General features: G+C 42.7%; 1 protein-coding gene across 12 annotated transcripts in view; it reads right to left on the reverse strand.

Moving 5' to 3' along the window:
* Positions 1-14,533, reverse strand: part of PTCD2 (pentatricopeptide repeat domain 2) — a 119,607-nt gene that overhangs the window by 81,374 nt on the left and 23,700 nt on the right. For 4 of the 12 annotated variants that reach the window (XR_010588798.1, XR_006175822.2, XM_065550138.1 and 1 more), the window contains exons 8-10: positions 9,367-9,441; positions 7,734-7,847; positions 3,722-3,811 (exon numbers count right to left, since the gene is read on the reverse strand). Coding sequence is in view for 9 of the 12 variants with exons in the window: in XM_065550138.1 (XP_065406210.1) it covers positions 3,722-3,811; positions 7,734-7,847; positions 9,367-9,441 (279 nt within the window). In the remaining 3 variants the exon portion in view is untranslated. Of the gene's footprint in view, positions 1-2,280; positions 3,812-6,607; positions 6,631-7,733; positions 7,848-9,366; positions 9,442-14,533 lie in introns of those variants that run through there. The other 8 variants (XM_005288219.5, XM_042855911.2, XM_005288218.5 and 5 more) reach the window with 3 other exon arrangements.

Below are 14,533 nucleotides of genomic sequence, written 5' to 3' on the forward strand. Positions count from 1 at the left end.
TCATTGCCTTACATGTAATCTGCTTAATTAAAAATACCCACTTTTAATCAGAGTTTTACATTGCTATGAAGCATGAGCTGGAGCGCCCTCTGTTGTATGCTGACACAGTTCTAAGCAGCTAGTGAAAGACAAGCATACAGATTTTCTTCTTTCATTCTATACTGTGTAGAAAAAGGATTTTAGTTTATTTTAAAAATAAAAATACATAATGCGTGCTAGAGCCATTAGACTATCAACTGTTAAAGCTGCATGATCCATCATTTATCTATTGCGTGGACACCACAATAAAGATAAACATAAGGAAATGTCATCCGATGATTTATTACTTTGAAATAGAATATTTCCTTTCTTTCGCAATCATCTATCAAGCAAGATCACTACCAGTTGAGTTTGTTGACACTGGTTTCTCTTTGTTTTTATGGCTTGTCTTCACACATTTTTTATTCTAATTATTTTTAGTTTGTATGGTATTTTGCTGTTGTGTCTGAATGCAATATTGTACAGTATATTGTATAACAGATGGGTACATTGGTACCTGCAAAAGGCTTGATTCCCCAGGATTCCGAGCATTCTGACTCCAATCCAGCAAAGCGCTTTAAACGTGTGCTTAGTTTTAAGCATGAGTAGTTTCACCGATGGCTCACATGGCCCACATTCAGTAACACTACTCACATACTTATAATAAGTACGTGGTTAAGTGTGCAGCTGAATCAGAGCCAGAGCGGTCAGCACTTTGCTTGGCTGAGCCCTAAATTAATAGATAATAATATAATACACTGAGGTTTTTTGATCACATAACTCCAGGATATGCACAGTTTCTGAGACCACTGGCCACTTGCTTAGAACTTGACTACATTTCATTTAAACATAACTGCGCATGAATGTAACAAAGCATAAGAACATAACCACAGGGTTTGCTTGTACTCTTATTTTCCTTGATACATGAATATGTTCCCAGTTTAAGACTTTTATAGAAATGTTATAGTAAACATCTTGGCAAGTATTAACTTATTCTGAATTTTAGCTACCTTTATTTTTTTTCCCCCTCTGAACTTTCTATTTATTCTTATTTGGCTACCTCCTTTATTTTCCACTAAGGCGTTATTTATTCTTTATACCACACAATTTTGGGCCACTATCATTAAGCCCTATAATTTTATTACTGTGCTGAATTACACCAGCTCATGTTTACTAAATCCACACGTCCCTCAGGTAGTTCCCTTGTTTTTTGGAAGGTGGTGGTGCTGCTGGTGTGGTATGTAGCAGTTCTAGGAGAGCTTTTCTCCAAGATTGACTCTCTTTTTTGCATCATACGTTTCTTTCCATGATTTTCAAACCTTTCAAAAACACTATCAATACTTATTACAGACTAATAGTATACTTAAGGGGGAGAGGGGGTGGCAGCTTCTACTGCTAGGGGATTATTAATCTAATACTGATGTATGCTTGATTTTATTTATTACCTAAGGGATATCTAACAGTTAAAGTACATGTGTTTTAAAGTACCAACAAGAGTTAGTTTAGGCATTTTTTCATTCTTGTTTTGTTCTAGGCCTAGTAATCTGCAAAAGAAGATTCCCGCCTCTCCTCCTGTAAACACGTGCTTCCCATTTTATACATTCTCAGTTAACATATTCCACCCCGGTGAGATCATCATATCTTTGCCTCACTTACAAATAACCAACAAAAGAGGTACCATAGTCATGGTTTTTCCCTCCCGCCCCTGAGGATAAGGGAGTGTAATTTGGTTTCAGCAACCCTCTCTCTGGTCCCCATTTCTCTTACCTCTATGTTCATACCTCCATGTTCAACAGAGTGATGGGAAAAACCAGAGTGGAGAAATGCCCCTCATGCTATTGCCATCGTATTCACCTCCATCCTAATCAATGCAGCGGGGATGGGGGAAGACAGACTGACAGAAACACTTGGCTGGGCAGAGGGAAGCTGGTGACTAACCATGCCCTGGTGGCTTTGTCCTCCACTCTGGCAAGAGTAAAGAAGAGCAAAGGTGGAGGATTAGTCAGCCATGACCTATGCTAATGGTGGACTTTAGTGGCATAAGATAATATTAAAAAAAAAAAAACTTCCAAATCACAGACAGGACAGTGGTTGGATTGGTTTGAAAAACGAAAGCGGCCTGGCCAATCAGGAAAGCTGATCTGCAGAATACTGACGTACATACCAGGGGAACAGCAGCCATACAAGGAGTACATATTTTTGTACTAAACATACGTTTGGAGATTTAGCAAAAGTAATCTAGCAAAACTGAAGAGACATTAGTAATGTAACAAAGACAAGTCATACTATTTTTATTATACATAAAAGTGCATTTTACATCAAGCTATTTTTCTCCTAAATGTCAAATGCATCATTCTGAGTGCAAACACAATACTCTGCTCCTTTCAGTCTACCTTCAATTAACGTTTAGCCATTACTGCATTGAAACACAGTCTTTATGAAATACATTTACAAATATTGTAAGAATTTTCATTCCAAAAGAAAATATTCTAAGCTTATTTAGTGTCCGTATTGAGTTAGAACTAGTAAGAAAATTCCCAATTGAGGAAAAGAAGAAAGTTGTCCTGAATCAGTAAGCAAATGAATTACACATCTAACAAAAAGTTAAACATGTTGCGCATCAGAACAAGTCTTCCAAAACCAACTGTAATACCAACACAAATGTGTGTGTGTGGTATTTTATCTTGACCACATGCATGTGGTCATGAAACCAGCACACAGACTCCTACATTTCTCAAATCATGATATGAACTTCAAATGATTAGGTAAATCCTTTATGCTGCACTTCTGGAGGTCACAAAACCAAGCCCATACCCAGAATACTGTTTCCATAGTAACTAACGATTACAATACTAAGGGGACAAAGCAGGAGACTTAGTGAACAAAAGACAAGTTGATAGAGTGAACATGTGTGTCAGTTATAAAATGTGTTGTAGTGCCAGAGCCGCGAGTGGAATTCTGCACCAAGAAGTGATTGGTTGAATAGGACAATGCCAGTTTTACACAACCTGCTCCCCACGTGTTTTCAGAGTCATGCTGGCTTACTTGAATGACTACACCGTTGATCCTGCATGGGCGGAGTCCTGTTTCCGCATGAAGCCTCACTGACTTCAGTGAGGCTACATATAGGGGCAGGGGGCTGCCAATGTGGATTTTATTGCAGGATCAGAGCCTAAGCTTTTACTCCTGATACTTCTGCAAAGCCAACACAGAGGAGACTGAGTTGGATTCTATTCTTTCTTGTATGTCTACTGGATTATTTACTAACTTCCACTTATAGGGCCAATTGTTTCGACACGTGCAAAAGCAATAGAGATACATAGATCACCAAGGTCATAACTTGGAATCATAACTTTTATTACTGGGGAGACCACACAAGAAGGAAAGAACTCTGCTTGACTCTCAGATCCCTGGTTGGGCGTGCACGGCTAGTAGTCAGAAAACACAACACTGTTTCAGACAAATTGCTTAAAACATCTGTCCGCAGGGGAGGGGAAGAAGAGATGCTTTATTCACACATTTTTTAAAGTGATGCTATTGTTAGTACAATTTGCAGTCAAATATAGAACTACTCAGCTAACAGAACAGCTTTAAGTGGTCTGAAAGTCCGACGGCTCACTTGCGCTTGCTTTAATATCTGCATATGGTGCTTCTTTCCATAAGAAACATGGCACAGCATGTCATCCAGAGTCAGCTTGGTTACCTGTCCTGATGCTTGCAGCTTGGCACAAATATCTTCTAATCTGGCACAAAAAACAGAGTTTTCCTCCAACTCTTCCCTGACTGTAACCAGCTTTGAAGAAGAGATAATGACACATTTTAACAGTCCAGCAAATACAAATCCCATTTAATCATTGCCTTCCAGATAACACAAACAACCATTCAATAAAAAAAAAAACTATGTGGTGACAGTGAGATGCAAGGTTAGCATAATCATCTGCAAGAGACTGTTAAACAGTACATGTTACAAGGCAACACCACTGAACATGTGTTGAAAACCAATTAAAGAGAGTTTATTAGATTAAAAGCTTCTGTAAAGTATCCAAGTATTCTTTTCAGTCCTAGTACAGACTGTAATAATTATTTCTTTTTTAAACTCAAGTGGTATAATTGTATCCTGTATTATAGTGTTGTTTCCCAGATCAACACTATAATTCAATGAAAGTAATCTAGCATGTTACACGTACAATGCAATCACTAAAAATCAGGCTGCTATAATGCTCAAAAGTTCTGAACACCATGAAATCTGTACAAAGAGATGAACTCAGAAGAAAATCTGCTTTATATGGACTTGATGAATAATGCACTCTGCACAGGAAAGGGGTAAGATTTGTGTTTGGTCTTTGACAAGTTTATAAACCTTTATTTAAAAAACAAAACAACGTTTGTAACCTTGTAAAGAAAATGGAGGGGGAAAAAACCCATGGAGTCAATTGTTTTCGTGACCAAACCTCAAATTACAAAACCAGGATGCTGCTTTTTAAAAACCTTATTTTATGTATCTTATTGTTTGTAGTAGTTTAAAAGATACATATACTACATAATCATCTTTCTACCAACAATTGTGTTTGATACCCACTCTCTTTCTCCACCACCCCATTAATTCTACAGGTAAGTGGTTAAGCAGGCATTTTTATATTCTTACAATGGCTCAGTCAGTAAATGTGTTCAAAGTGAACAAGTTCAACATGCTGCTAAACATTTGCAGAAAAAGAAAAAGCCGTGCTGCCAAACCCAACTAGATCAGCGTTCTCCTTGAACATATTCTACCTACTGATTAATATAGTAATGGAATGATAATACTTTTTCTGTAGGAAATCTCAAAATACTTTACAAACATTAATAAGCCTCACAGCATCCTGATGGGGAAGGTAAGACACAGGGTGTTTTCAAATGCACTTACATGACTTAGGACACTAAGTTCCACTCATGTTAAACAAGACTTAGACGCCTAAGTACTTTTGTGGATTCAGGCCTTACTAGCCTAAGTCCTGGTTTTAGATGCTACTGCGATCCACAAAACCCCTAGTTGGCTGCCACCTGACCCTGTAGATATCTATGTTTTCGCAGTAAGAAGTTCCCTAGGCACCTAGGTTCTGTCTCTAGGCATGCACACTGCTACCTTGCTCTAGATATCCAGATGCCTCTCTTCTGCCTCAGCTCCAGATGGATCCATAAGCAAGAGGAATATAGGCATTCCTCTTCCTAACTCGCATGAACCAGCAGGTGTGCTCACAGGCTGCCTAACTCCTCACAAAATAGCCAAAGGGAGGAGGAGAGAGAGGAGCAGCTTCCTTTAACCACTGGGCAAAAGGTTATGGGTACTCATCCGGGATGTGTCAAACTGCTGTCTGCCACCTCTCAGGTGAGTGTCCTAACCACTGGACTATAGAGTGAGTCTCACTTTTTCTTTGGCCCAATTAATATTTAATTATTCAATTAAAGTAAAACAACTTCAATAGGACAGACTGAAGGAGACCCACACGAATATCCTATAGTCCCGTGGTTAGATAACCCACTTGAGAGGTGGCCAATCCCTGTTCAAATCTCTGCCCCCACCCCTGCTCAGATGAAGTGGGGACTTGAACCTGTGGTCTCCCCCATCCCAGGTGAGTACCCTAACCACTGGGATAAAGGTTGTAAAAGTTCCTCTTCCTCCGGCTGTTTTGTGTGGAGACAGGTGGCCTCTAAGCATTCCTACCAGATCAGGCCCTGCATTCGAGTTAGGCGGAGGAGCACGTATCTCCCCGAGTTGTGGATCGCCTACAGAGACAGGTGCTTCCCTGCAGCTCAGACTTAGGTGCTTATCTCCCTGAGAGGGGCGGGGCATAGCACACACCTTTCCCATTGCCATCTCCCACTGGCTAACTTAGCCCTGGTCTACAGTGGGGGGGGGGGGGGGGGAATCAATCTAAGTTACGCAACTTCAGCTACATGAATAACTCACTGCAGTGTCTTCACTGTGGTGAGTCGACTGCTGACGCTCTACGGTCAACTCCTCCTGCGCCTCTCGGCCCAGTAGAGTACAGGAGTTGACAGGAGAGCGCTCGGGAGTCCACTGATTGCGTCTAGACTAGACGCAATAAATCGACGCCCGCTGGATCGATGGCTGCCTGAAGATCTGGCGGGTAGTATAGACATACCCTCAGGTAACTCCCTGCCTAGCATGTGGATTGCACTCTAAGGTGCCTATCTCTGCCCATTCATTGTATGGGGAGCACAGGTGCCTAACTCAGGCTTTGTGGACCACAGTGTTGTTGTTATGATTTTGTAGGAGCCTAAAACTTCAGCATTGTGACACTGTGCATCGCAATGCCTAAGTTGCTTTGTGGATCTGGGCCTAAGTCACTTCTGAAAATGGAATTTAGGCTCCTAAGTTGTTTAGGCACTTTGAAAATTTTACCCAGGGAGAGCAAGTTAGTAGCTTAAGGTCATAAAGGAAGGTTTTACCAGAGCTATGAATATAAGACAGGTCTCATGATGACCAGTCCTGTTTTTAAACAAGATCATTCTTCATCCCCATTCCTATTCCACAGAGCTTTTATGTTTGAACAGAAGCAGAAAAGTGATCATCAAGTTGTTCACTTACTTGGTTATGGTACCTTAAGATATCTAGAACATTAAATACAATAATTATAATATAGTAGAGAAAGGATGATAAACTAGATAAATGAACAGCACTGATGATAATAATGAGGTTTTTAAAGTAATCTTTGTTCTTTCACTTATTTTGTTCAATATCTGCAAACTATGCCAAAAGAATAACTTAAATAAGCCGAAGCACTAGAAAACATGTTGGAGGAAAAGAAAACCTGCTCCGGCAGGGGAAAGGGATCGACTAGATGATCACCTAATACAGGGGTCGGCAACCTAGGGCACACGTGCCAAACGCGGCACGTGAGCCAATTCTGAGTGGCACACTGCTGCCCACTGAGAGGAGGAGGAGGAGGAGGAGGGGCAGGGGCGGAGGGGCCGGAATGCACCATGTTGTGCGAAGAAAGGGGGGGGGGGAAGGGGAAGCTTGGCTGCCGCAGGATCAAGCTTCTGCCTCCTGCCCCCGCAGGGGACAACGGTGGGCGGGGGGGCTGAGTGGGGCGGGGGGCCGGGACGCCCTGCCCTGAACGCCCCTCACACCCAGCTTTGTGCCCTGCACCTCCACACACCCCAGCCCTCTGCCCTGACCTCGAGTCTCCCCCCAACACCCAGCCCTCTGCCCTGAACCCCCCACACCCCAGGCCTCTGCCCTGAACCCCCCCCAACCTTGTGCCCTGCACCTCCACACACACCGCAGCCCTTTGCCCTGACCTGGAGTCGTCCCCCCCCCCACACACCCAGCCTTCTGCCCTGACCTCGAGTCCCTCCCCCCGCCCAAACACCCAGCCCTCTGCCCTGAACCTCCACCCAGCGGACTGAGCAGGCTGGCAGCGTAAGATCAGCATTTTAATTTAATTTTAAATTAAGCTTTTTAAACATTTTGAAAACCTTGTTTACTTTACATACAACAATAGTTTAGTTATATAATATACACTTAGAGAGAGACTCCTTCTAAAAAAACATTAAAATGTATTACCAGCACACGAAACCTTAAATTAAAGTGAATAAATGAAGACTCGGCACACCACTTCTGAAAGGTTGCCTACCCCTGACCTAATAAGTCTCACCCTCAGTGTTAATGATTCCATGATTTTTAATTAACCAAATTATGGAGTACTCACCACCTGCTCAGAAAACTCAGCTCTTTTCACCAATTTTGAAGCACCCATATCCAATGCGTCCTCCAGTGTCTGCATAAGGTCTTTTAGTGCCCCAGACTTGGCCAGGACAAGAATCTTTTTAAAAGGAAAAAATAGAAAATCATACACACCACCAAAAAGCATGCTTTAAATGTGTTAAAAGGAGGACACTGGCAAGGATGACAGGACTAAATACAAGCTAACTGTAAAGGTTTACATTTTTAAATGCTCTATTGATCCTCTACCAATCATGGGGGGAGGACTAACCAGAAGCGCCTTTACAGTGTAACAATTGGACCTTGGAAGATGAACCGTGTCATGGAGACAGTGGTCTTCACAGACAGCTGTGTTTGTTGCTCTGGGGGAAACTGGTTTTGATTTTACTGAATTATTAGCTTCTGAAAAATCACATACAAAGGATTTTCCTCACTAAGCTGGTAAAATGTGCAGCTAAAGAAAGATACACTGCATGTACATGTGCACTGAGCTGAGGCAGAGCTTGGGTGGAACTAGGCAGAGCTAGCTGTAAAGTTTACTTAAGAGTTTTTGTTTGTCTAAATGGTGGTGTTTTAAAATTGCAGTTTTAAATGGGAGAAAACAGCTTTATTAAAGTATCTTGCCCAACGGCCCAGAGTAAAAGCAATGGCTGTATGAGAATAGGGTCCCAGCTCTACCCTCACCAAACTAGGTCATGCAGCCCCTCTCTCTGTTACTACAAATATTCAATAAAAACAAACTATTTTTGTAACAATTCAGAATGTGACTTATTTTTAAAAGTGACCCTGACAAATAGCTGAGTCCGTTTTTGGAGCAGCCCATTGCATCATTAAAATACTTATCAGGTCCTAAAAACCAGATTCTTCTCCACTGCCTTGCACCTTGTGTAGTCATTCACACTTGAACAATGCAAGGGCAAAGTAAAGACAACACTGTTTTACTTCTCTTGGACCTTGTCTATACTACAGGTTACTTTGGTATAGTTTATCTCACTCAGGAGTGTGAAAAATCGACACCCCTGAGCAACATAAGTTCTCCCGACCTAAGCGCCAGTGTAGACAGCACTATGTAGACAGCTTCTCCCACCGACATAGCTACCACCTCTCTCAGAGGCAGGAGTTATTAAGCTCTCTCCCATTAGCTTAGAGCCTCTCCACCGCAAGCACTACAGTGCCTAGCACAATGGGGTCCTGATCCATAACTTGGGCTCCTATAGGCTACAGTATTACAAATAGTAAAGAAAAATAATAAGTACCAAATCAGAGGGGTGGCATTTTACATCCAGACTGTGCTCATTTTGCACAGATATATGTGATCTATCTGCAATCTCAAAATCACTCATGCTTTCCACATTCCTAAATCCACGTGCCACATTCCTCTGAGCTCTTTCAGCTAAAGGTACTAAAAGTGCTATCATACATAGACATCGATAATTATTACATACTCCTGCCTTGAGTGCAGGGGACTGGACTAGATGACCTCTCAAGGTCCCTTCCAGTCCTACACTTCTATGATTACACAAGATGCAAGAGAAAGTCAGGGTCTAAATGTATACATAACTCCTTTAGTGTATTTCTCTGCACAAGCCTATGTGAACGTGCAAAATAACCACACTTACATTAAGATTACTGCATAGTCTGCTCTGTGAGTGCCTGATCAGAGAATAAAAGGACTGGGCTTTTACCACATCATTCTAGAAGGAAGGAAGAAAAAACAAAACAAAACAAACATCAAGTTAAGCTTGTACTAAACCAAATTTTATTAAAAAAAACCTAAAAACAGCTAGCTTGTACAACCTCCCAATTAAACATCCACACTCCCCCACCCATGCTCTTTCAAAATATTCCAAAAGACCCACTCATTCTATGTAGTATTCACTCTGTAAGAAACACACCATGCACAGTGTTTCTCGTGTCATGAAGCTCTCTATGGGCTGGTCTACACCATGTTGTTAGATCGACATACCCCACATTAGGTCGAATTTATAATGTGCGTGCCTACACTACTGAGCCCTTCCCGCCAACCTAAAGGGCTTTTAAAATCAACGCCTGTACTCCATCTCAACGAGAGCAGTAGTGCTAGATTCAACCTTCCCAGGTCAAATTAAGGATAGTGTAGACACAGCACAGTGTATTTTGACTTGTTTGGCCTCTGGGAGGCATCCCAGAGTGCTCCAATGTGTCTGCTCTGGACAGCGCTTTCAACTCCACTGCACTTCAGCCAAGTAAACAGGAAAAGCCCCAGGAACTTTTGAATTTCATTTCCTGTTTGATCACCGTGGAGAGCTCACCATCACAGCTGCCCAGGTATGCAAATGTGCTCCAGTGTGGAGCATACAAGAGACACTGGATCTGATTGCTGTGTGGGGAGAAGAGTCTGTGCAGGCAGAGCTCCGAACCAGCAGAAGAAATGCTGACATCTATGCCAAAATCGCAATGGGCATGGGAGAAAAAGGCTACACCAGGGACACATAGCAGTGCCGTGTGAAAATAAAGAAGCTCAGGCAAGCGTACCAGAAGACAAGGGAGGCGAATAGTCGCTCTGGTGTTGAGCCACAGACATGCCGCTTCTATGAGCAGCTGCATGCGATTCTAGGCGGGGACCCCACCAGTACCCCAACACTCTCCCTGGATACCTCCCGGGGGACCCGGGCAACAACGAGGAGGACATTGTTAATAAGGAAGGAGGAGGAGGAGGAGAATGCGCAGCAGACAAGCGAAGGATCCATTCTCCCCGACAGCCAGGACCTTTTCATAACTCTGGAGCCAATCCCCTCACAGGATCCACTGGTGCAAGACTGTGATGGTGGGGAAGGCACCTCTGGTGAGTGCACACTTGTAATAACATTACAGGGGTTAAATGCAATTGTGGTTAATGTTTAATTTGAGGTAAACAATTGGGATACAGTGGCGGCCAGTGCAGCCATGCAAAGGATGCTCCCCGGAAAAGCCTCTTTATGTGCCAATAGTTTCTACACCAAAAAATATCTCCAGGTGTGCCCTCACACCGCCTACCCTTTCGTGTGTGCTTACCATGCCTGCCTGCAACCGAAATCTGCTGCCCAGTGCTCTGCCATTTGTTGTACCTTACTGGCAGGCTCTTCTTTTAAAACACAAAATTTGGCCAAGTACCTCAGGGAATGTATTTACTGCTGTGAATTGTTTCGTTCATTGCAACAGTTAACCTTTTGTTTTCAACAATGTATGCTTTTCCTTGCAGCTGCAACATTTTCTCCGAGTGCTTCCTCCACTCCAGCATAAAGGCTGTCCCAGATTAGAAGGCGAAAGAAGTGGACAAGGGAAGATATGTTTTGTGATTTGATGTGTTCCTCCGAGGCTGACAGGGTGCAGCTGAATGCGTGGAGGCTCAGACTGTCTGAGAGCATGCGCACCAACCAAGAGGACAGGAAAGCAAGCAGGGAACAAGAGTGTAACATGCAAGAGATATTGCGGCTTATGGGGGAGCAAACAGACATGTTGAGGCCTCTGGTTGAGGTGCAGGAAAGGCAGCTACACCTTAGAGTCCCACTGCACCCAATGATGAACCAGCTGCCCTCCTCACCAAGTTCCATATCCGCCTCTCCCAGACATTCTAGAATGGGGGGTGGGGGGGAGAGGAGGAGGAGAAGAGAGCTCAGTTATCCCTTGAACTCAACTCCAGGGGTTGGTTCATGGAGCAGAAAGCTCTCATTCCCACAACTGTGATTGCTAGACAGTGCAATTGTAACACTGGTCTACAATTTTTGAGAAGTTGTCCGCTTCAGAGATAAAATGTGCTATTTATTATGTATTTTGATGTGCTGAATTCAAATATGACAATTAAAACAACTGATTGGCTACTGTTTCTAAGATATTTAAGTTTTTACATTTTATGTCTATGTATATTGTGTAGATAGTAGAGTTTTAATCATAAATTGTAAACCTAGGTCTTTTCATGTGTTTATGGTTGCTTTACATGATAAGATTTCACCTGTCCTGTTTATGTAACACTTTAAAAATCAGCAAAAGGCTTATATAAATAAAATTTATTATGAAACAAAAGGCAAAAAACTATTATGTACATAGTTTAGTCCTATTCAGTGTCTACTCGGCGCTTCTTGGCTTGTCTCTTGTATTCATTAAATGGAGCATCTCTTGTCACTGTCCAGCAATAGTCTGCAAGCATTGATGGGCTCCATTTGCCCTGATAGCGTTTCTCAATTGTTGCAATGTCCTGGTGAAATCGCTCGCCGTGCTCGTCGCTCACTGCTCCGCAGTTCGGTGGAAAAAAATCTGGATGAGAGTGCAAAAAATGTATCTTTAGTGACATGTTGCAACCAAGGCTTTTTTATGCCTTGAGGAGGTTTTCCACCAACAACCTGTAGTTGTCTGCCTTGTTGTTTCCGAGAAAATTTATTGCCACTAACTGGAAGGCTTTCCATGCCGTCTTTTCCTTGCCACGCAGTGCATGGTCAAATGCATCATCTCAAAGAAGTTCACAAATCTGAGGACCAACAAAGACACCTTCCTTTATCTTAGCTTCACTTAACCTTGGAAATTTTCCACGGAGGTACTTGAAAGCTGCTTGTGTTTTGTCAATGGCCTTGACAAAGTTCTTCATCAGACCCAGCTTGATGTGTAAGGGTGGTAAAATCTTCCTTGATTCAACAAGTGGTGGATGCTGAACACTTTTCCTCCCAGGCTCCAATGACTGTCGGAGTGGCCAATCTTTCTTGATGTAGTGGGAATCTCTTGCACGGCTATCCCATTAGCAGAGAAAACAGCAGTACTTTGTGTATCCAGTCTGCAGACCAAGCAAGAGAGCAACAACCTTCAAATCGCCACAAAGCTGCCACTGATGTTGGTCATAGTTTATGCGCCTCAAAAGTTGTTTCATGTTGTCATAGGTTTCCTTCATATGGACTGCATGACCAACTGGAATTGATGGCAAAACATAGCCATTATGCAGTAAAACAGCTTTAAGACTCTTCTTCGATGAATCAATGAACAGTCTCCACTCATCTGGATCATGAACGATGTTGAGGGCTGCCATCACACCATCGATGTTGTTGAAGGCTACAAGATCACCTTCCATGAAGAAGAATGGGACAAGATCCTTTTGACGGTCACGGAACATGGAAACCCTAACATCACCTGCCAGGAGATTCCACTGCTGTAGTCTGGAGCCCAACAGCTCTGCCTTATTCTTGGGTAGTTCCAAATCCCTGACAAGGTCATTCAGTTCACCTTGTGTTATGAGGGGTGGTTCAGAGGAGGAGGATGGGAGAAAATGTGGGTCCTGTGACATTGATGGTTCAGGACCAGAAGTTTCATCCTCTTCCTCTTCTGACTCAAGTGAGAATGATTCTGGTGCATCAGGAACCGTCAGTCCTTCTCCGTGGGGTACTGGGCGTATAGCTGATGGAATGTTTGGAAAATGCACAGTCCACTTTTTCTTCTTTGACACACCTTTCTCAACTGGAGGCACCATGCAGAAGTAACAATTGCTGGTATGATCTGTTGGCTCTCTCCAAATCATTGGCACTGCAAAAGGCATAGATTTCCTTTTCCTGTTCAACCACTGGCAAAGATTTGTTGCACAAGTGTTGCAGCATATGTGTGGGGCCCACCTCTTGTCCTGATCTCCAATTTTGCAGCCAAAATAAAGGTGATAGGCTTTCTTAACCATAGTGGTTATACTGCGCTTTTGTGATACAAAAGTCACTTCACCACAAACATAGCAGAAGTTATCTGCACTGTTCACACAAGTACGAGGCATCGCTACCCACTTTGGCTAAACAGAAATGTGTCCTTTTGCAAAATCAAACCCTGACAAATAAGAGCACGACACTGTATGATTTCTAGAGCTGATATAGGGCAATTTGTTCAGCAGAGTGATGTAAGCTTCATTATGACTGCATCATCCATGACTTCTAGGAATAACATGATGCAATTCATACCATGTACGACGCAATACCAGCTTCAGATTGCATCATTCATTGTTTTGCCTAAAAAGCAAGTACTGTCCAAACCCAGTCATAGATTTATTAATAGATCCAGTCAAAGATGTATTTTAGTCATTTCTGGTTTAAATTGAGATCCCTTCCCTTTATAACTCACTTATCCTCCGCCATTCCCAAGTCAAGGGTCATATATACTGACCCAATAGCATATCTTGAAAACTAGAGCCAATCAATAATTGTAAGCATCATTTTCGTTCTCAGTGACCCAGAATTAGTAAAGTTTGACTACATTTATTTCAGAAGCATTTTGGCTGTAGAGCAGTGTAATAAGCTATGCGTTCTTGCCCCTCCCTCCCTGTATTATCAGGCCCTTACCTGGTTATCATTGCTATTCATTGCTGTCTCTGGTCAGTGTTTGTTAGCATAATAAAAATGCATGAATTGAGGACAAGAGGCTCTTTATTCACTGTGCACACTGTGGTTGGTGGGGGTTTAGTTTACAGGGCAGTATATGCATAAAAGGGGGCAGCCTGGTAAGGACCAATACACACAACGGTCACACATCAGTGTTGGATCATTCATGAAACTGTTTTTCAAAGCCTCTTGGAGGCGCAGTGTGCCTTGATGTGCTCTTCCTATTGCCCTGGTGTCTGGCTGCTCATAATTAGCAGCCAGGCTATCTGCCTCAACCCCCCAACCCGCCAGAAACTTTTCCCCCTTACTTTCACAGATATTATGTAGAACACAGCAAGCAGCAACAATAGGAATATTGCTTTCGCTGAGATCTAACCTAGCGAGCAAGCTGCACCAGTGCCCCTTTAGCCATCCAAAGGGGCATTCTACC

The sequence above is a fragment of the Chrysemys picta genome, chromosome 6 (assembly GCF_011386835.1).
Source record: "Chrysemys picta bellii isolate R12L10 chromosome 6, ASM1138683v2, whole genome shotgun sequence".
NCBI classification, from domain to species: Eukaryota; Metazoa; Chordata; order Testudines; family Emydidae; genus Chrysemys; species Chrysemys picta.